The sequence below is a fragment of the Caretta caretta genome, chromosome 1 (genome assembly GCF_965140235.1).
Source record: "Caretta caretta isolate rCarCar2 chromosome 1, rCarCar1.hap1, whole genome shotgun sequence".
Lineage (NCBI taxonomy): Eukaryota > Metazoa > Chordata > Testudines > Cheloniidae > Caretta > Caretta caretta.
In genome coordinates, this window is record NC_134206.1 from 120,732,272 (window position 1) to 120,755,349 (window position 23,078).

General features: G+C 43.9%; 1 protein-coding gene across 5 annotated transcripts in view; it reads left to right on the forward strand.

Annotated features, from left to right (window-relative positions):
• The window catches only part of LOC125640250 (inosine-uridine preferring nucleoside hydrolase), a 33,351-nt gene extending 18,542 nt beyond the window's left edge, over positions 1-14,809 (forward strand). For 4 of the 5 annotated variants that reach the window (XM_048858605.2, XM_048858595.2, XM_048858614.2 and 1 more), the window contains 4 exons: positions 7,712-7,891; positions 11,633-11,744; positions 12,381-12,517; positions 12,776-14,809. In XM_048858605.2, the coding sequence (XP_048714562.1) occupies positions 7,712-7,891; positions 11,633-11,744; positions 12,381-12,517; positions 12,776-13,126 (780 nt within the window). In that variant the 3' untranslated portion in view covers positions 13,127-14,809. The remainder of the gene's footprint in view (positions 1-7,711; positions 7,892-11,632; positions 11,745-12,380; positions 12,518-12,775) is intronic. The other variant, XM_048858632.2, reaches the window with a different exon arrangement.
• The last annotated feature ends 8,269 nt before the right edge of the window (positions 14,810-23,078 follow it).

A 23,078-nucleotide genomic window follows, 5' to 3' on the forward strand; every position in this document is an offset into this window, starting at 1 on the left:
GAAAAACCTCCTAAGCTTATCTTTACCAGCTTAGGTCAAAACTTCCCCAAGGTACAAAATATTCCACCCTTTGTCCTCTGATTGGCCGCTACCACCACCAAACTAATACTGGTTACTGGGGAAGAGCTGTTTGGACACGTCTTTCCCCCCAAAATACTTAACAAAACCTTGCACCCCACTTCCTGGACAAGGTTTGGTAAAAAGCCTCACCAATTTGCCTAGGTGACTACAGACCCAGACCCTTGGATCTTAAGAACAGTGAACAATCCTCCCAACACTTGCACTCCCCCTTTCCTGGGAAATGTTGGATAAAAAGCCTCACCAATTTGCATAGGTGACCACAGACCCAAACCCTTGGATCTGAGAACAATGAAAAAGCATTCAGTTTTCTTACAAGAAGACTTTTAATAGAAATAGAAGTAAATAGAAATAAAGAAATCCCCCCTGTAAAATCAGGATGGTAGATACCTTACAGGGTAATTAGATTCAAAACATAGAGAACCCCTCTAGGCAAAACCTTAAGTTACAAAAAAGATACACAGACAGAAATAGTTACTCTATTCAGCACACTTCTTTTCTCAGCCATTTAAAGAAATCATAATCTAACACATACCTAGCTAGATTACTTACTAAAAGTTCTAAGACTCCATTCCTGGTCTATCCCCGGCAGAAACAACATATAGACAGACAGAGACCTTTGTTTCTCTCCCTCCTCCCAGCTTTTGAAAGTATCTTGTCTCCTCATTGGTCATTTTGGTCAGGTGCCAGCGAGGTTACCTTTAGCTTCTTAACCCTTTACAGGTGAGAGGAGCTTTCCCCTGGCCAGGAGGGATTTCAAAGGGGTTTACCCTTCCCTTTATATTTATGACACCCTGCTATTATCGAGTCCTACTACCATGAGATTCTTTACTAGTAAATGAACTGAGGAGTGGTTGAGCCCACTCTGCGTTTATGCCTTTGGGGGCGAAGGGGCACTTAGGTTGCCAGCACAGCCTAAATGGACACTGCTGGTCAAAAGTATCCAGTCTCACATGCATGATTTTTTCACATAACAAACTTACTTCGTATTTTCCATAGTGCTTTAGAAATATGAAACACCTTTGTGAGGTAAGCAAATATTATTTTCATTTTACAGATAGGGTAATTGACACGTTATATTAGTTTTCCAAAATGCATATATATGGTATCGTCTCTAACATTTAGTCCAAGTAACCTAGGGATCAGTTTGCAGGTTCAGTCTTCTAGGTCCTCAATGTTTTGAACCTATCTCCATGATCTAAACCACAAGAGGTTTTCATGGCAGAATTAAAAAAAGTATCTTCTTTTCTGTAAAAAGAAAAGGAGTACTTGTGGCACCTTAGAGACTAACAAATTTATTTGAGCATAAGCTTTCGTGAGCTACAGCTCACTTCATTGGATGCATTCAGCTGTAGCTCACGAAAGCTTATGCTCAAATAAATTTGTTAGTCTCTAAGGTGCCACAAGTACTCCTTTTCTTTTTGCAAATACAGACTAACACGGCTGCTACTCTGAAACCTTCTTTTCTGTGTCTGCTTTCTCACAGATACCAGTCTGATTCTTAAACTTTGTTTTTTCCATTTAACTCTTCCTCCCCTAAGCATAATAATGCAGATCTTCTTGCAGTTGGTAGTAATTACTTGCATGGTATCTGATTTTATGGAGTAGATCTGGATACTTACTTTATTGACTTGTTCTGGTATGAATTGGTCTTAGAAATCTTGATTACCCTGAACAAGACCATGCACATCAGAAATTGCATCACTAGACAGCAATTTCTATCTGTTTATTGAGAGAGACAGTGTAGGTGGAGGTTATATCTTTTATTGAACCAACTTCTGTTGGCAGAAAGTACAAGCTTTTGAGTGAAGAGGAGCTCAAAACCTTATACCTTCCGCCAACAGAAGTTGATCCAAGCTTTTGAGCTACGCAAAGCTCCTCTTCACTTGAAAGCTTGTACTTTCTGCAAGCAGAAGTTGGTTCAATAAAAGACGTTACCTCACCTATCTTGTCTCTTTCATATCCTTGGACCAGCATGGCTACAACAACACTGCAAATGCCTATTTTATTGTAATATAGTTTAGACATCTTTTAATCTAACAAGCTGTGTTTTCAAATGTTTGCCAACACATATTAATCTCAAAGCCATTCATTCCTTGCTAACGGAGCAGACTTGCAATTTTGCTTCACTGCAGTTTCACATTTACCATAGATAGATGGTTTAAAAATCAAGTGGTCAGATACTATGACAGGTGTGGCTAAACCACAGCTTGTGAGCGGCATGCGACTCTTTTGACAGGTGAGCTGCAGCTTGCAGAGCCTGGGGCTTCACCCCATGTTGAGGGCGAACCGGCGCTCATGGCTTCAGCCCTGTGGAGGGGGAGGCCCAAGGCTCTGGGCTTTCCCCTGAAGTGGGGCAAGTCGGCGCTCGCAGTTTCAGCCCCAGTGCGGGGGTGGGACAGCAGTGCTGCGGCTCAGGGTTTCACTCTACAGCAGGGTGACACATAGCTCACAGTTTCCACATCACTGGCATGGGGGCACTGATGCTTGGGGCTTCAGCCCTGCAGGAGGCAATGAGGCTGTGCTCAGAGCTTCAGCCCTGCAGGAGGAGGTGAGCTGGTGCTGGGGGCTTCAGCCCTGCAGGTGGTGCTAGGCTCCGACTGCAACTGTACATGCTCATTATAACAGGAAACTGCATCACTGTAGTGCTGTGCAGACCTCGTGTGCTGTGATCTCCCTGCATGCTGCACACTACAGGCTGTGTTTCCTGTTCATAAGTTGCATTTGAATAGTTTTAGATTTAAGTGTTAACTTTAAATTAATTTCATGGATGACAATGACATCTTCAAACTGTAAGAAATGCATGTATGAAGAAGAAAACCAAAGTTTTCAGCCAGAATGGGAGGAAGCTTTTTCATTTACTAGTAAAGATGGCAACCCCCTGTGCCTAATCTGCAATGCATTGTGCTCTCACTACAAAGTGAGCAGCTTGAAACAACACACAATAACTTTTCGTCTAAGTACCCTCCTAGATCAGAATTAAGGAAAAACAAGCTAATCACATTACAATTATGCCTCAACAGTCAACAGACACTACTTTCTCTGCTCAGTAAGGAAGCTGACACAATGACTGAAGCTAGTTTTGTTATGGCATGGAATATCGCTCCTGCTAAATGTCCATGTTGTGATGGAGAATTTGTTAAGAAGAATATTGCAGAAGTGGTTGCAATTTTAAATCCAAGTAACACTAAACTTCAGTGATTAATACAGCAGATTCCAATTTCATGCCACATTATGGAGAGGCAGATCTCCCAGATCAGTGACGGTGTTGCAAGCAACGTGCAAAATGATCTAAAGAATTCTCTAGCATTCAGCCTAGCTGTTGATGAATACACAGATATTCAAGATAAACCGCAGCTGGCGATATTTTTTCACTATGTTTCCACAGATGTAATTGTGAAAGAAGAAATGTTGGACTCAGTGGCGCTAAAAAAAACAACCCATGGTGTTGACAAAGAATGCACTTGACGAAGCATTGACAAATGCCGATGTACTGGATAAACTTGTCAGTGTTGCAATTGATGGAACACCTGCGGTGGTGGGGGGAAAAGTAGGCCTGATTGGACTCTTGAAGAGCAATCCCAAATTTCCAGAGTTTCTCCTTGTTCATTACATCATCCATCATGAACATCTCACAGGCAGATACTTCAAGTATGAAAATGTTACAAAAATAGTCCCAGAAATTGTCAATTTCATCTGCTCAAATGGGAAGACTCATCGACAGTTCAAAAATTTCACTGAAGAGCTGGATCTTGAAGATAAACCCAACAATGTGTCTTTCTACTGTATTGTGAGGTGGTTGTCAACCAGCAATGTCTTAAATAGATTTGTGGAACTGTTGGAGCCTATCAGTGCTTTCATTGAAGAAAAGGAACAGTCCTATCCACAATTGAGAGATGAGCAATGGATAGAGGATCTTATGTTTGTCACTGATATTATACAGCATCTGCAAACTCTCAATTTGGCAATCCAAGGGAAGGATAAGATTATTTCTAACCTTACTCAGCATCTTCAGCTTCCAGAACAAGTTAAAGTTTCTGAAAAGAAACATAGTGTCAAGAGACTTCAACCACTTTCCCTATTTCAAGAGTAGGGTAAACACATTTTCTGAAATCAAAGTAGAAGATCACAAACTCAAGGAATACAAAGGTAAATTACAGGGACTGCTTGATGACTTTCAGGACAGGTTTGAAGATTTGCAGAAGCTGAGATCCTGCTTCACTTTCATTGTAAACCCATTCATGGTTGATGTCATGGATGGCAGCTAGGACAGGCAGGGCAGAAAAGGTGGGGGAGTAGCACTGTATGTAAGGGAGCAGTATGACTGCTCAGAGCTCCGGTACGAAACTGCAGAAAAACCTGAGTGTCTCTGGATTAAGTTTAGAAGTGTGTGCAACAAGAGTGATGTAGTGGTGGGAGTCTGCTATAGACCACCGGACCAGGGGGATGAGGTAGATGAGGCTTTCTTCCGGCAGCTCACGGAAGCTACTGGATCGCATGCCCTGATTCTCATGGGTGACTTTAATTTTCCTGATATCTGCTGGGAGAGCAATACAGCGGTGCATAGACAATCCAGGAAGTTTTTGGAAAGCGTAGGGGACAATTTCCTGGCGCAAGTGCTAGAGGAGCCAACTAGGGGGGGCGCTTTTCTTGACCTGCTGCTCACAAACCGGGTAGAATTAATGGGGGAAGCAAAAGTGGATGGGAATCTGGGAGGCAGTGACCATGAGTTGGTTGAGTTCAGGATCCTGACACAGGGAAGAAAGGTAAGCAGCACGATGCGGACCCTGGACTTCAGGAAAGCAGACTTCGACTCCCTCAGGGAACGGATGGCCAGGATCCCCTGGGGGACTAACTTGAAGGGGAAAGGAGTCCAGGAGAGCTGGCTGTATTTCAAGGAATCCCTGTTGAGGTTACAGGGACAAACCATCCCGATGAGTCGAAAGAATAGTAAATGTGGCAGGCGACCAGCTTGGCTTAATGGTGAAATCTTAGCGGATCTTAAACATAAAAAAGAAGCTTACAAGAAGTGGAAAGTTGGACATATGACCAGGGAAGAGTATAAAAATATTGCTCGGGCATGTAGGAATGTTATCAGGAGGGCCAAATCGCACCTGGAGCTGCAGCTAGCCAGAGATGTCAAGAGTAACAAGAAGGGTTTCTTCAGGTATGTTGGCAACAAGAAGAAAGCCAAGGAATGTGTGGGCCCCTTACTGAATGAGGGAGGCAAACTAGTGACAGAGGATGTGGAAAAAGCTAATGTACTCAATGCTTTTTTTGCCTCTGTTTTCACTAACAAGGTTAGCTCCCAGACTGCTACGCTGGGCATCACAAAATGGGGAAGAGATGGCCAGCCCTCTGTGGAGATAGAGGTGGTTAGGGACTATTTAGAAAAGCTGGACGTGCACAAGTCCATGGGGCCGGACGAGTTGCATCCGAGAGTGCTGAAGGAACTGGCGGCTGTGATTGCAGAGCCATTGGCCATTATCTTTGAAAACTCGTGGCGAACGGGGGAAGTCCCGGATGACTGGAAAAAGGCTAATGTAGTGCCAATCTTTAAAAAAGGGAAGAAGGAGGATCCTGGGAACTACAGGCCAGTCAGCCTCACTTCAGTCCCTGGAAAAATCATGGAGCAGGTCCTCAAAGAATCAATCCTGAAGCACTTGCATGAGAGGAAAGTGATCAGGAACAGCCAGCATGGATTCACCAAGGGAAGGTCATGCCTGACTAATCTAATCGCCTTTTATGATGAGATTACTGGTTCTGTGGATGAAGGGAAAGCAGTGGATGTATTGTTTCTTGACTTTAGCAAAGCTTTTGACACGGTCTCCCACAGTATTCTTGTCAGCAAGTTAAGGAAGTATGGGCTGGATGAATGCACTACAAGGTGGGTAGAAAGCTGGCTAGATTGTCGGGCTCAACGGGTAGTTATCAATGGCTCCATGTCTAGTTGGCAGCCGGTATCAAGTGGAGTGCCCCAAGGGTCGGTCCTGGGGCCGGTTTTGTTCAATATCTTCATAAATGATCTGGAGGATGGTGTGGATTGCACTCTCAGCAAATTTGTGGATGATACTAAACTGGGAGGAGTGGTAGATACGCTGGAGGGGAGGGATAGGATACAGAAGGACCTAGACAAATTGGAGGATTGGGCCAAAAGAAATCTGATGAGGTTCAACAAGGATAAGTGCAGGGTCCTGCACTTAGGACGGAAGAACCCAATGCACAGCTACAGACTAGGGACCGAATGGCTAGGCAGCAGTTCTGCGGAAAAGGACCTAGGGGTGACAGTGGACGAGAAGCTGGATATGAGTCAGCAGTGTGCCCTTGTTGCCAAGAAGGCCAATGGCATTTTGGGATGTATAAGTAGGGGCATAGCGAGCAGATCGAGGGACGTGATCGTTCCCCTCTATTCGACATTGGTGAGGCCTCATCTGGAGTACTGTGTCCAGTTTTGGGCCCCACACTACAGGAAGAATGTGGATAAATTGGAGAGAGTCCAGCGAAGGGCAACAAAAATGATTAGGGGTCTGGAACACATGAGTTATGAGGAGAGGCTGAGGGAGCTGGGATTGTTTAGCCTCCAGAAGAGAAGAATGAGGGGGGATTTGATAGCTGCTTTCAACTACCTGAAAGGGGGTTCCAAAGAGGATGGCTCTAGACTGTTCTCAATGGTATCAGATGACAGAACGAGGAGTAATGGTCTCAAGCTGCAGTGGGGGAGGTTTAGATTGGATATTAGGAAAAACTTTTTCACTAAGAGGGTGGTGAAACACTGGAATGCGTTACCTAGGGAGGTGGTAGAATCTCCTTCCTTAGAGGTTTTTAAGGTCAGGCTTGGCTGGGATGATTTAACTGGGAATTGGTCCTGCTTCGAGCAGGGGGTTGGACTAGATGACCTTCTGGGGTCCCTTCCAACCCTTATATTCTATGATTCTATGATAGGCTGGGGAAGGCTGTGACTCCCCAAACAGCCCCACGTGGCCCTGCCCATGCTCCGCCCCGAGGCCCTTCCTGCTTGCCCTTGGCCCCAGACCAGGCAGGCTGCTCCTCTTCCAGGGAGCCTTCTGGGGCTGGCGCTAGGGCGGCTGGGATTTGGTATGGCTCCTGGCTGGGGCCGCATGCAGCCCACCCACCTACCTGGTGCTTCGTGGCTGGGGGGATGCACCGCCTGCCTAGTTCTCTGGGGTGGGAGGGGGGGCGCATGCCATCCACCCACCCAGTGTTGAGTGGGGCACGTGCCGTCTGCCCGCCCACCCGGTGCTCCGGGGCTGGGGAGGGGAGGCTGCGCTGCTGCCTGCCCGGGGGTGGGGGCGCCTGCCCGATGCTCTGAGGCTGGAGGCACTCAGGCGAACCATAGTTGGGGGCGAGGGAGAGGAGCTGGTAGTCGCGGGTGGGGGGCCCCTCAATCAGTAACAAGAAGACAGCATGAATAATAATTAACCACTCCTGAGACTTGCTCCAAACATAATCTGCTCCTTACAATAGATTATGTGCATTTCTGTAACAACAGGGTTAATACTCTAAATAAAATGTTGGTGGCAGTACTGGGATAATATAAATGTAAAGAGAGGCAATATGTCTTTAGATGATGTGCAGCCATGGTATATTCAGTCTGGTTTTGCACCTTGTTTAGATTCCAGTTTATCAAGGTGCTTCTACTCCCTTACTTGGTGGTCCTGTGGAATGGGCTTTGTATCATGGAAGAGATGGTTTGGGTGATGTTCCTGATCCGAATGCTCCAGGATTAGACCATCTACAGAAAGAACATGCTGTGATTGCAATGTTAAGAATTGTTAGTGAGAAGCCTGGTCAGGTGAGAATGTTCTTTATATCATTTTTTTTTATGTAGTAAAAGAAGACAGCAAGCAGGACTGAAGTCTGCTTATGCCAATTCCTTGCAATTATATGACATTATTTTGCCTGTCTAATCCTAATGGAGGATCCAGGTTCAGTCTTCAGTGGAAGGTGACCCACCTACCTTCTCCTGGTAGTCCATGGCGTTGTACACTGGGGTTGGAAGAAATTGTTTCTCATGCTTCTCACCCTGTACATGAATAACCATAATTAAACCTCTAGTCCCAAGTCACTGGTGTCCAAGTAACTGTCCCTTTAGTCAGGTAATTCTGGAGGCAAAAGAATTTGACACACTGATTTACCATCCCCCTTTCTTCCAGAGAAATAAAATCTTTATTTAATATTTAGGAGAGTCCGTTTGTTTGTTTGTTTTTTGCTGCTTACCTCAAACATGTCCTCACTCATGTCTTTGTGATCCTCTTTTAGGTATATATTGCAATAAGATTTCCTACTACCTTCTCTTTCTCAGCTTCTACTGTGTAGGCACAAGGTATCAATCTTTCATAATAGCTAAGACCCTCTATGCCTTTGTTTAATTTATCAGGGTTTTTTTTTTATCTTCTTTAGAATTTTTGCATCCCTACAGAGTTAAAAGAACCATAAACTATCATGGTACTTCATTTTGGGGCCTCAGTGTTTCTCTGTCATAGCTTTTCTTATGGCGGATTGCATGACTTGGAGGGACTGAAGATAGGATATAGAGAGTTTCATCTTTATTGCAAATTCAGATTATAGGCCTCATTGGTAGTGCTTGAAAGCTATTACTGTTTGATGGGTGTTTGGTCAATGAGATGGATCTGGTGCTCAGTCCAATTCCATATGGACAAGTAGACAAATGACAAAAGCCACCTCTGGACTTGATAGTGATTGACAAAAGATAGATAACAGTTCCAGCACAGACCAAGGATTGAATGGACATGGAATCTATGAACAATATCTTGCCTCTAGAGGTGGTCAGAGTTGTGGCACATTGGTGGAATGGCATAATGAAGTGTCTGTCTTCACCAATGGTGTAACTGTTCAGTAGCTAAACTGATTACTTGATTTTCCGGGTCTCTAATTCTAACACTCTTCTCAAACTTATAGAAAAATTAAAATATTAATTTTCTTAGTCTGGTTTATAATGTCTCTCCTCAAATGCAGCCTAGGATCCTATTGACTATCTTTCTTGCATTCTGGGATTTTCTTTTAATATTTTGTTTTACAGAGAACTCTGCTCATGATTATATTGTCTTCATCCTATGCTCCCAAACACCATCTTTGGTATAGTTGTTACGATACGTTTTCCTTGTCTAATCTGTACACCTTTGGCAAAACTTTATTTAGCTTCTCATTCTAATGTGTTCTGTCAACCTCTAGGCTTTAGGGTGACCTACACTAACTTTCTCTCAGGCTTCCCTTTAGTACATTAAAAAAATATTAAGAACAAATTGTATCTACCATGTTTTCCTTGCATTTTTGCTGTAATGATTATTTTTGTACATGCTGTAGATAGATTCAGTTGAATGAGTTTCTTATATTTTTCCTGCTCTTCCAGGTTTTATAAAGACTTTTTCTTTTGATGATATGCTTGTAATCTTCATTATAAGCAATTATAGATTTTATTTAGTTAGTTAGTTAATTAGTTAGTTTCTTCTAACAAAATTTTTAAAACAGGGATAAATGTTAACTGGAAAAGCAGACTACAGTATACCTCAGCCTATGTAACACCCTTTTCTTTGCAATATCTATTTCAGTTAGTTCACTTCTGTATACTCAAAAATAATTTTAAATCTCCCTTCCCAAAATCTGTTTTTTCTAGGTGCTTGTGTCTAGCAATTAGAGAATCTCATAAATCCAAATGATTTCTTCAAAATCAGTGGAAACTAGGTCTAGTAGGCTCTGTCTCCATCCCTCCACTTCCACTTTGACTACTTTGGAGAGAGAGGTTTCCTTGCAAATTGCTGAGGCCCTTTCAGAACTGTAAGTTTGTCGCTACTGTCAGTTGATTCCTGCTTAGCCTCCCATTTCAGTTATGTTCTCTGCTTTAGCTGCCCTTGTGACTTCAGCCTTGAGGAATTCCTCTTGTTAAAACTGTCACTGAAACCTAGCTTACACACATTATAAAGTGTCTTTAGGTATCTAGCCCTTTTTATCCCATGATGCTTAATAGATGTGATTCTGTTAATATCTAACTTCACTGCTGTGTTAATGTTGTGGATGAGTGGATGTTAACCTATATATAATATTACATTTCCTCTTGTTCTACTTGTTATAGTCTATGGCATACATTTTATTTTTTGTTATCTACTTATGCCACCAGATTGTTGTTGTAATGGCCAAGTCTGGTACTCCCGGAAAGACAATTTAATCCATTTCTCTTGCCATCATCTCATTTTATTTTTTACTAATGTAGCATTAAAATAGAACACCCCCCTCTTCAGATGCTTCTTCAGCCTGGACAATAAAATCACCCATCTTATGCACTCTAACAGTCCTCTGCCTGATTTAAGTGTTCCACTTGTTGCCCCTTGTTTAAATCCCTTCTTCAACCTTCCTGAAAATTTTTGGCCAGAATGGAAGGCCATTTAGAGTTTCTTCCCCAACAGATGTCCTTGCTTCCCAAAGACATAAAAACCTAGTCGTCCTTATTATGTTTCCTCAACCAAATACTGAGGAATCTGATCTTCTCTGCCTCATCTTACCAATATAGGGCACGGATAACTTTTTTAAGAAAATCACCTACAGGTCCGTTCTGCCCCTCATTTTACTACCTAGCTATGTAAATAGTGCAAGAACATACAGATTTCCCTCTTTTGAAAGCTAGTAGATTCTGCTTCTGATGGCTTATCGAAGGGAGTGAGCTCAGAGCTCTACAGGGTATGTGTACATTGCAATAAAAAAACCTGCTGCATGGAGTCTCGGAATTTGGACTTTGAGGCTAATAATTGCAGTGTAACTGTTCGGGCTCAGGCTGGAGCATGGGCTCTGAGATCCTCCCTCTCACGGGATCTCAGAGCCCGAACAGCTACATGGTACTTTTATAGACTCACAGTCCAAGCGCCATGGCCATGCCACAAGTTTTTTATTGCATTGTAGACATACCCACATTCAGATCACTCTCCAATGAAAATATCTTGCCTCCAGTCCTCAAAAGTATCTTAACTAATTTATGTCATAATGATGGAGGTACATTTTTTTCTCTTAATTGCCAGGTTCTAAACTGTATCATGTTTCAATGGTAAACAACACCTTGAATTTGCACTCATAACAGATATGAAGCCAGTATAACCTCTGGAGCCCAGGCACAGTGTGCTCATATCAACTCACTACACCTAGCCTCATTCTGGACTAGCTGCAGCTTCTGAGTGATCTTTATAGATAGCTCCCGGTAGAGTTTTTATTGCAGTAGTCCAATAAAAGCAAGAAAAGACTGTAATGTCTTGAACAACTACATATGAAAAAAGAAGTATGTGACTTCTATGGGATTCCCAGACATCTGCAGTGAGAGTTCCAAAAAACCCCAACATAGCTAATACTTCTGGCAAGTGGGAGAATTAATCCACCAGAAGATGAAGTCACAGAGATGGAGTGTTGCTTTAACAGAACTGTAAACAAATGTTTAAAACAAGCCACTGAGAAAAATGTGATCTGGGGTCTCTCTTGGTTTGTTTTCATTGGAGTAACATGTACAGAGAAGCGTTTTGTTTATGTTTTGTAGATTTCTCTAGTTGCCACTGGTCCTTTGACTAATCTAGCTTTGGCAGTGAAATTGGATCCAACATTTCCTATGAAGCTTAAAAATATGTTCATCATGGGAGGAAATATAGAATGTAAGTCATTTACAAAATGATCAGTAGGCAAACATTTGAACTAATAACTCCAGTATGTTTATTCAGAAGCTGTGTGGTCTTTTGTATAAGATTGCTAGACTGCATGCATTTATGTATTAGATTAAGTATGGGAAATCATAGAATCATAGAATACCAGGGTTGGAAGGGACCTCAGGAGGTCATCTAGTCCTGCTGCTCAAAGCAGGGCCAATCCCCAATTTTTGCCCCAGATTCCAAATGGCCCCCTCCAGGATTGAACTCACAACCCTGGGTTTAGCAGGCCAATGCTCAAACCACTGAGCTATCCCTCCCCCCAAATGAGATGGTGTAGTTGTGAATGTTGCCATAATATGTGATTTCCTTGATATTTAGTAATCGCACTCACAGTTAATACCTTTTAATGACCTTAACTTGAAGTTAAATCTTTGTTGGAATTTTATAAGAAGATAAATTTATGATAGTATTTTAATGCTAAAAATATGGTGTATTTTGGACATGTTCTTTTTTGTGTTATGATTTTTTGCTAAGCAAAATGAACAAGGTGCACTAAATACTGTAAGTTTTGGTACTGAAAAGTAAAATGATTGAAGAAAATAAGCAAATATACTGAACAGTTATTTTTTCGGTTTTTGTTAGCCAGAGGAAATACTACGATCTGTGGAGAATTCAATTTTGCAACTGATCCAGAAGCTGCTTATGTTGTCTTAAATGAGTTCACTTGCCCTACTTATATTGCATCATGGGAATTTACATGTCACAATTCTTTGTCTTGGGTAAGATACCAAATGTTTAATGTTAAAGGTAAATCTGGTGAAACTCAGTCTGCATGGGTATGTCCAAATGGATCAGATTACAGGACTGGGTCCTAAATCAGAGCTCCCTGAATTTGAATGTAAAAATAACTGTATCTAAAGCTGTGTACATGCTCTAATGCTGGGTAGTCTTGACTTAATTGCAAAAGGAGGCATGAAGCTATATCCCAATGTTTCTCTTCATTTTTTAATTGCCAACATTATTCTTTTGGTTTGCAGGAATTCTATCGTGAGTGGGTTAATCAGGACACCAAAAAAGCTAAATTCATGGAGAAAATATCTGCTCACAGCATAAAATTCACAGAGTCAAAACACGAAAATACAGGCAACATGTTATGGACTTCAGGATTCGTGTCTTGTGATTCCTATGCTATGGCTGCTGCAATTGACGAGAGCTTTGTCACAAAAGCCATAGAAGTTGCTGTAAGTGTGGAGCTGAATGGCTCACTAACTAGAGGAATGATGGTAATGGATATGACCGGTCTTCTTAAGAAGAAAAATAAAGCTTTTGTCATTAATAAGTGTGATTTAGAGAAGTTCAAGGAACTTCTCATTGCTGCTTTAAAATAACATTTGGCTGTCTGATAAATTTCCCAATCTTGTTAATTTTGAACTGTAACTGTAGGTCTCATTACAGTGGTACAGATAACTTTAGATTCATAGCTACTATCAGACAACATAAAACTATTTTTAGTTAATAGCTTTCTCTTATGTCAGGTTTCCAACAAAGTGCATTCAAGTGAATATGAAAAGGACCCATTTAAATCTACAATAGTGAGAGAATTCAAAGTGCAAGTTAAAATGGCAGCCTAATTGTTAGATAACTCTGCATGCACTTATTACCTGGTAGGCTAGTACTCTAGTTTAGCATGTAAATACTTAACTTACCCAAGTTTCAAAAAATGCATTTACTCGGTAGACAGAAACAGCAATAAAAGAGCATTGAAATCTAGAATATGCATATAAATTATGATCTGTCATCAGTTTGTAAGATGGAGAAGATAGACTGTTCTAATTCCCACTGCTTTATTATTACGGAAAAACAAGCCAATTTTTACTTAGAGAATCTAGATTAAGGATTTGTAAAGTATTATTTAAAAGCCACTTTAAGATCCAGGAGCTCAACATATATTGATAAAATTTAAAACACGTAAAAAGGGAAGATGTAGAGGAATTTGAAGGACCATGGTCATGGGAAACAAAACTGTTTAACTTCAGGTTACTAATTTTAAAATCGTCCAGAAATGTAGTGAATGAAAGTTTTTTATCATCTTATATTTGTTATGTATCTTATTTAAAGTGGGTTTGTAACCTGAGTCCAGTTTACATAAGAAAAAAGTATCAGGGGGTAGCCGTGTTAGTCTGTATCCACAAAAAGAACAAGGAGTCTGGTGGCACCTTAAAGACTAACAGATTTATTTGGGCATAAGCTTTCGTGGGTAAAAAAACACTTCTTCAGAGGCGTCTGAAGCTCTCCAGCAATTAGAAACTAAACAATAGCAACTTGTTAATGTAGGACCTGGACTGAATATGTCTTAGTTTGCATGCTCTAAGGCTATGATTCAGTGTGCGTACATGTGTAAGCACATGTTTGGTAAGCATATGTGTAACGTAGTCAATCGAACCACTGACATCATTTTAGTTACAAACATGCTTAAGTATTTTCTGTAATCGTGCCTTAATACTGGTACAGCAGCCGCAATTAGCTAAATCTATTCCTAGAGCTGTGTAACAAATTAATAATTCTGCTGAAAGCAAAGAGATAATAAAAGAATACTAATTCATACCCTTTAGGTAGAGGGAAATCAAATCTGTTTGTCAAACAGGAACAAAAACAATAGGAAATTTGTTGGGTGGTTAAACTTTTAACAAGAAACACAAAGAATAACTTAAAAATATTCACACTTACATCTGAACTATTGTTGCTGTTTCTGTTTATATTACAGTAATGGCAAATATTCAGAAATCATCCTACTGTAACTTTAACTTGACATTTTTTGACATTTGCTACTTGTGTTTTTATATATAATTCATATGATTCTTTAAGAATACTGCATATGTTTGATATCACTAATCAGTATGTTAATTACATTTTGTATTAGTATAAGAAGCATGTATGATTTTGGAAGTAAAGAAAAATATTAAATACCTGCCTGTGTTCTTTCCAACTGCTAATTTTAATTTGCTACTTGGAAAATCCTGAATGTGCAAAATGGGAAATGAAATAAATGAGTTATTTCATGCATTAGGAAAGATCCATGCTCCTCATCATGAGTCTTGTGGTTATCCCTGTTATAACTTATTCTTGCTCTCCCTGGTAATGATTTCAACATGAGGCATAATTTCCTGGGGTGGATTTCTCTAAAAGTAGGTGGGTAATCTGTGAAATTTTAGACCTTGCTAGTTTTTATGCCCTTTGAATTTTCTTTGTAGTTGTTGTTGTTATTTTCACACGGTTTTAAATGAAAGCCTTTGAAATTGGGCTCTGGCTGAAGTTTTCCCTTGGCAGTTGTGCTTTTCATTGTTGTCTGATTATCTCTTATAAAACATTGTCTGTCTACACAAAACTTGGTAGGTAGGAATGCTAGCAAGAAACGGTTGCAAGAAGGAGGCTGTTCTTTTTTCTTCGTTGTTGAATTTAGAGTCACTTCTAGCCATTATTCATGCCCATAACTGAAAGTTTATGCACTGTGCGTGCAATCCTAATTGGTTGATGGAGTCAGTGGAGAGGCGGCACACAAATGTACAGCGGGTACTACATTTCTCTTGTCGGAGTCTATTCTACAACAGAGAAGGGATTCATGTACATCAGTAGCTGCACTTCTTACTCCCCACAGGTCCCCACTCACATTGCTTAAATCCCCTGTCATGACCTGGCCTGCTTTCCTCCTCTGGACCGACTCCAATCTGTTGTTAGTGGACACAGTCGCTAGATCTCATGTGCTTCTAAGCCCTCCTAGCTCAGGGTCTCTCAGGCACACTTCCATATGCAGTCACTGAATCTGACACCTTTCTTGGGTAGTGGATCTTGAAGTCTGGCCTTTTCAGACCATGGAATTAGTGCCACAACCCTGCCAAACTCCCAGTTGCTTACAGACATTCTCTCCCCACTGCCCCAAGTCCACCTGGCTATGGAAGCTCTGGTTTCTAGTTAAATCCTTCAGGAACAGTGTGACAGGAAAGCAAGGAACAAAGCCTTAGCAACAACCTACACTTTACTCTTAACAAAGCACACTAGAGAGTTACAGATCTTTGGAAAAACAAAATACTGAATGCAGTCCCCCAAACGTGATCTCACTCTTTCTGTAACTCGTAGGTTTGGTCAGAGTCCTTAGGCTCAGCCTTCAAAGCATGGCCTTTCTTGCATGTTGTGATGGTTTGGTCTTGCTGACCTTGCTTAGAGAAGTACTCCTCTTTTAAAGCAGGCTCTGTCCCCCTTTTGGCCACGTACTGCTTCTGGGGAAGTTTTGGGTTTTAGCTGTCTCCCCCCCCTGCCCCCCAACAACTTCTATGTGGAGTCATTCAAAAGCAACAGTCCTTCTGATATTAAACCCATTGTTCTTTGAGTGCTTGCTCATGTCGATTCCATTCTAAGCTTGTGCACGTCCAGTTGCCTTAATGGTATCCGTAAGGTCAGCTGTAGCACCCTCTTGAGTGCTGCGCCCATGAGCCGGTATATTAGGCGCCGCCAGCCCTGTGACCTCTCAGTTCCTTCTTACTGTGTGTAATGGTCGGTTAGAGTGCATTGTTTCGCATTGCAAGAGCGTTAGCTGTTAGGTAATAACAGCTATTTTTACCTCTTTTGTGTATAGTTCTTAGGTACTTAGCCATTAGTTTAAGTGTTAGTTGTTAGTTTAGTAGCAGAGTCCCGGATTGGACTTTGCCCCGGAGCGGGGCATGCCTCATTTCCTGGGCTTCAAACCATGTTAGTCATGCAACAGGCTGATGCCTATTAGTGACCCCCATGCCAGCTGTTTGAAGTGCTTGAGGGAGTCCCAAATGAAGGACAAGTGCAGGATTTGTAAGAACTTTTGCCCTAGAGCCCAGAAGGAGCGGAATATCCGTTTGAGGGCCCTCCTCATGGAGGCTGAGCTTTGTCCAGTGTTGGAGCCCTCTCATTTGGACTCCACTCCTAGCACTTGAGCATTGGTGCGGAATGCACTACCGGCACCAGTCACAGTCCAGCATTGTTCCCCCTTGCCAATGCCCAAGAAGCAGCAGCAGAAGGGCTCCCCGGCACCACCTAAGGAAGGGAAGAGAGCCTTGGGCAAAGAACCTATGTCAGGCCATGTGCCCACCCCAGAGCTCCAAGGGGGTACTGCTGCAGTTGGACCCCCACGCCCAGCCAGGGATCCAACTCCCAGGAGCAGCAGGGGACCCTGGCTCCTCCTAGGGCCTTCGTTGCCTGAAGCAGCCCAGGTGGCTAAAAATCTAGTGGGCCGGCCAACACTGCAGATGCGCCAAATGCCAGACTGGACAAAGGCCCTACCGTCTAAGGACAAGCCAGTCATGGGACCGCCCAAAAGGCAGTGGAACACTATCGATCCCTGAACTGCAGGGTTAGGTCCCTATCACCACAGCCTAGGACCCTGGCCCTGCAACCCCATTCTCCGGGCAGAAGGCCCCAGTGCTGCACTCTCCTTCTGTAAGGCATGGAATGCCAGTGTCGAGGCACCGGTCCCTGTACTCGCAGTACTGGTGAACCTCCCGCCAGAGATCACCATGGTGCAAGTCACTATCACCGAGACGATCTCCCAGGCATCAGTCTCCACCAGTGCAGGACTGCTCCGCATCGTGGCACTGGTCATCACCACCCCGGTACTGCTTGTCGGGCAGGCATCGATCCTTGCCCTCTACACGCCGGTGTCCGACAAGGGTCAGTTGGCAGACACAGGCTTCCACATCTCTGCCCTCATCGCCGGAAGGGGAATGGTCTGGTTCAGAGCAGGAGTTCAGGCCCTCGCCAAGAAAGGGTGAATCACCGCTGACCCGCGAGACTGGCACGGCATCCGTGGCGGCAGCATGGCAGCAAGGACAGTGGCCTATTCAATGGCCTTATTTGAATCCTTGGGGCATACCGATGATGCCAGTCCTGTACTCCCACCACTCCTCCCTCGCCACCTCGGACAAACCACCCAAGGCACTGCTGGCACCGGGGCAGAGCACAATGCGGAATCCGACGTGGGGGAAGCACAGCAGGCTCTAATGGCTATGGAGCCATCACTAAAAAGGAAAGGGGAACCTGCCCCTCCCCTTGTGATGCCATTGTCCTCTTCGCTGCCAGACAAAGTGGTGGTGGGCCCTCCCAGACTTAAGATCACAAAGTCGCTGTGGCAGACCCCCTCTTCTATTTCACCCACTTCTAAGAAGGCGGAAAAGAAGTATTAAGTCCCTGCAAAGGGATTTGAATACCTTTATACGCACCCTCCAGCTGGTTGTGTCTGCTGTTAATGAGAGGGCCAGGTAAGTGGCACGCTAAAGACGACGTATTTGGCAGAAATATTTATTCAACGGCCAGCCTGCAATTTCGGATGTCTAACCACCAGGCTTTGTTGGGCAGGTGCAATTTTAATCTGTGGGGCTCCCTTGGTAAATTCAAGGAGGTCCTCCCACAGGATCGAGCTCAGGAGTTCGTCGCTTTAGTGGAGGGAAGGCACAGTGCTAGCCAAAGGTGCCCTCCAGATGGCCTGGGACATGACGGATTTGGTGGCCAGCGTTGTTGCCTCTGCGGTCGTAACGAGGTGCAGCTCTTGGTTGCAGTCTTGGTTATCCCAGGAGATGCAGTCCACTCTGCAGGACCTCCCATTTGAGGGAACTGGGCTCTTTTCCAAGCTCATGGATGCATGGCTGCACGATCTGAAAGACTCCTGTGCCACCTTCCACTCTCTGGGCCTTCATGCTCCTCAGCAGGCCAGGAAGTACTTCTGTCCTCCGCCTCCTCTGCCTAGGTCCTGCAGAACTTTCTGGCTGAGCACCTATAGAAAAAAGGGAAAGAGGCAAGGGTTTAAACAATGACACCCCTCATCTTCCCATTCATCTGCTCAGCCCAGCCCTTCCAGAAACCAGGAAAGCCAGAAACAGGCATTTTGAGGGTGAGCTCAAGGACGACACCCAGTCACATCCCAAGATCTACCTTCCTACTCTTTCCTCAACCACCCATGTCCCTTCCAGTTGGCCTGGTCACGACTGACCTCAGACCGTTGGGTGCTCAACGTAATATCCTCTGGCTATACCCTGCACTGTATGTAAGGGAGCAGTACGATTGCTCAGAGCTCCAGTATGAAACTTGAGAAAAGCCTGTTGAGAGTCTTTGGGTTAAGTTTAGAGGCAAGAGTAACAAGGATCACCAGACCAGGAGGATGAGGTAGATGAGGCTTTCTTCAGACAACTAACAAAAGTTTCCAGATCACAGGCCTTGATTCTCATGGGGAACTTCAATCATCCTGACATATGCTGGGAGAACAATACAGCAGTGCACAGTCAATCCAGGAAGTTTTTGGAGAACGTTGGGGACGACTTCCTGATGCAGATACTGGAGGAAGCAACTAGGGGTCGTGCTCCTCTTGACTTACTGTTCACAAACAGGGAAGAATTGGTAGAGGAAGTAGAAGTGGGTGGCAACCTGGGCAGCAGTGACCATGAGATGGTCGAATTCAGGATCCTGACAAAAGGAAGAAAGGAGAGCAGCAGAATACGGACCCTAGACTTCAGAAAAGCAGACTTTGATTCCCTCAGGGAATTGATGGGCAGGATCCCCTGGGAGGCTAATATGAGGGGGAAAGGAGTCCAGGAGAGCAGATTGAGGTAAGTGATTATTCCCCTCTATTCTGCACTGGTGAGGCCATATCTGGAGTATTGTGTCCAGTTTTGGGACCCCCACTACAGAAAGGATGTGGAGAAACTGGAGAGAGTCCAGTAGAGGGCAACAAAAATTATTAGGGGGCTGGGCTGAGGAACATGATTTATGAGGAGAGGCTGAGGGAACTGGGCTTATTTAATCTGCAGAAAAGAAGAGTGAGGGGGATTTGATAGCAGCAACTACCTAAAGGGGGGTTGCAAAGAGGATGGAGCTCAGCTGTTCTCAGTGGTGGCAGATGACAGAACAAAGAGCAATGGTCTCAAGTTGCAGTGGGGGAAGTTTAGGTTGGATATTAGGAAAAACTATTTCACTAGGAGGATGGTGAAGCACTGGAATGGGTTACCTAGGGAGGTGGTGGAATCTTGGAGGTTTTTAAGCCCTGGTTTGACAAAGCCCTGGCTGGGACAGTTTAGTTGGCGTTTGTCCTGCTTTGAGCAGGGGGTTAGACTAGATAACTGTAATGGTCCCTTGCTCTCCTGTGGGGAGGGAGGCTAGCCACTCAGTCCAGTCCACAGGACCGTCAGGAGCCCACAATAGGGCTGGACGACCAATAGTCACCGTCAGGCTTTAGCATGGGTTTGGGTTGTTCAAGCTGCCAGCCCTTAAACAGAGTCTATACCAGGGGCCAGGGCTTGAGGAGTCTCAGGCAGCCAGCAACAAAACAGTCTATCAGGGCTGGCTTTAGCCTGGGCGGTGCTCAGGCAGCCAGCAAACAAACAGTCTATAAGGGAGCTGGTAAGGAAGGCGCTTTCTTCAAGGCTAGAGCTTCCCTGCACAGTGTAGGGAGTCAGCCACCCCAGGGTGCGGTGGCAGGGGGACGCGGGCCCACCTTGAGTCCCAGTCCAGGGCCCTGGTTGGGGCAGGATTGGCTCCCCCTGCATCGGCGGGGATCCAGCCGCAACACGCCGACTGAGCCACACCTGGTTTGGCAGCCGATTGCTCCATAGCTGCCCCTGGGCCACTTCCTGCTTCCCCAGGGGTTGGTACCTGTGGCCTCCAGGCCTCTTCCGGCTCCTCGGGGTACACGGTGGCAAGCACTCCGGGCCAGTCCTCATTGGCGTCTGGGATCTGGACCAGCCAGGCATAGGTTCCCCTCTGGGATGTGGCAGAGCGTCCTTCTCCGCAGGCTCTGCTCCAACTGTGCTGCAGGGCTGGCCTTTTATACTTCCAGCCACGCCCCAGTACTTCAGGTGTGGGGGACAGGGCAATCTAGGCTCCGCCCTCCAAGGGAAGTGTAATGATCCCTCGCTCTCCTGTTCGGAGGGGGACCACTCAGTCCCACTACAATGACCTCCTGAGGTCTCCCCCACCCTAATCTTCTATGATACAGTACCTGGCTTGGCCTCGCCAGCACTGGTTCGGCACGCTGCTGGACCTCTCAGTGGCTGCTCTGTTACAGCTACCACTCCAGTCAGACCTGCTGTCCCAGAACCACGGCAGTCTTCTGCACCCAAACCTGGTGGCGCTGCACCTGAACGTGTGGCTGCTGCATGGTTAAGTGCCGGGGTCCAACAGGTCTGGTTGGGCAGCAGAAAGCCGTCTACCAGAATGACCTACCTGGCCAAATGGAAGTGGTTCACATATTCAACCTTGGAAAAAGGCGTTCGGGCGGGCCTTACTGTAGTTGATCCTGGATACCTTTTGCATCTCAAGCTCCAAGGCCTGTCCCTTTCATCTGTTAAAGTCCACTTGGCTGCTATTTCAGCCTTCCATCCTCTGCTCCAGGGCAGGTTGGTTTTTGCTCAGAACATAACGGTCAGGTTCCTCAAAGGCCTTGAACATCTCTACCCACACATCTGTTTGCAATTTGATATAGATGTCATCTCAATCTGTCATGTCACCTCCTCCAAGCAAGCATTAAAAAAACCTAGGAAACCTAATATACAAAAAAATTGTTGCAAAGCAATTAAAAGTTCCTGCACACACACAATTTGCCTTTCATGGATCTACAAAAGTAAGGAAATGTGAAGTTAGGCTACCTAACAGTACTTACCTTCTACCTCTACACCTGAAAACTTACCATTACCAGAACTACCATTCAACACAGACCATCTACCACAACCATAAGGAGGCAGAGTTACGTTTACCCGACTTGCATCACCCCCTTTAAGCCACCTTTCTGCACATACCCCTTTATCAAACTACCCTCTCTCAAACATCCGCAGCTACTAGTTTTGTGTGGAGATGGGGGACTCTGGTAAAAGAATATGTACAGACGGGTGATGTGGGGGTGGGGTGGGGTGGGAGGACAGAACTAAGGTTGCCGTGCATGGTCTGTGCTGTATGGTCGTTACAGCAGCTGTGTGGTTTTGGGTAGAAGAGTAGAAGGCATGTATCATTAGGTGGCTTAACACGTCATTTTCCCGTTCGGTGGGGTTTGCTTCACAACACTTCTTTTCTGTATTAATTGTATGGTTACCTAACTCTCGAACTCAGTAGGAGTCTGGTCTGCATAGGAATTGCAAGATCAAGTCCTATTTAGCTACACGTTTGTGTAAAGTATGCATCATGTTGAGACTTATTTTAAATTAGTGTACTGTTTGTGACAATGGTTGCAAAAATTGTAGAGAACATTCCTCATGGGGTTTTGTAACTGTAAATTCTACTCATCTCTTCTAAAGGTCCTTTTAAAGAATCTCTTTACCACACATTTGTGTGTGTCTGTGTTAAAATGACCTGGTAATTTCTTGGGATATTCTTTGTCTTCATTTATTTATAAAGTAATATTTTATCTGTAGTGATATAAGCTGCTTTCAGTAGGGTTGTGGTGGTAATTTTTTTGTTGGTACAAGAATCTCTGATTAGCCCTCCTAGATTTGGACCTTCAACAGTGAAGGAGAAACACTTTGAAAAATGAGTGACTAAAATCTGAATTCTGTTCACTGAAGATTTTCTGACCACTTACTCGAAAAGCATTAGAGAATTGGAGATGCAGCAAATTTGACCTTTTTTTCCTCTCCACTTGAGTTTTGGGTGTGGTGTTTCCTCCACGAGTTTCAGAGAAGACTGAATAATCTCATGTAATTAGATGCAGATTTCAGTTATTGGGCATTCTGAGATCAAAAGATATTTTGTGATTGTGCCTGCTCAGAAAAGAACAATTAAATTCGATATAACAAAAAGCAACTAACCAGCCGAGTAGGTAAGGAATATATTTTTGATGCTTTGCTCAATAACAATCTCTATATTAAAAGATCATGCCTATCTTTTTTATGGTATAGAGGCAAAAGCACAAAACTAAAACTAGTCAGCCACGAAACACTCCAAGACAGAAACCCCAAAGCACTTCAGTAACTTATTTCCTAATACCAAATTTTTAGGTCCCTTCAGTTTTGGACACAGCAGCACATAAAGGAGGATTGTCAATACACTACATTCAAATATTCAGTTGATAATGACAAATTACTTTGGAGATCATTGCAGCTAATCCATTTGTGGATAGAAAATTGGCAACCTTGCTGAGTGACACATTGTAAACAATTTTATTCCAACTTTTAAAAAAAAACCCTGTGTCAAAAGTGTTCCTGAAATCACCCTTGCTTATCTTTCGTAGCTAGCTAAATAATGGTTTACACTTAAATAGTGCATTGCATTTTCTAAGGTTTGTACATAATATACATTCACTAATCCTGGTAAGGTCTAAGATATTCAGGGCATTTTAAT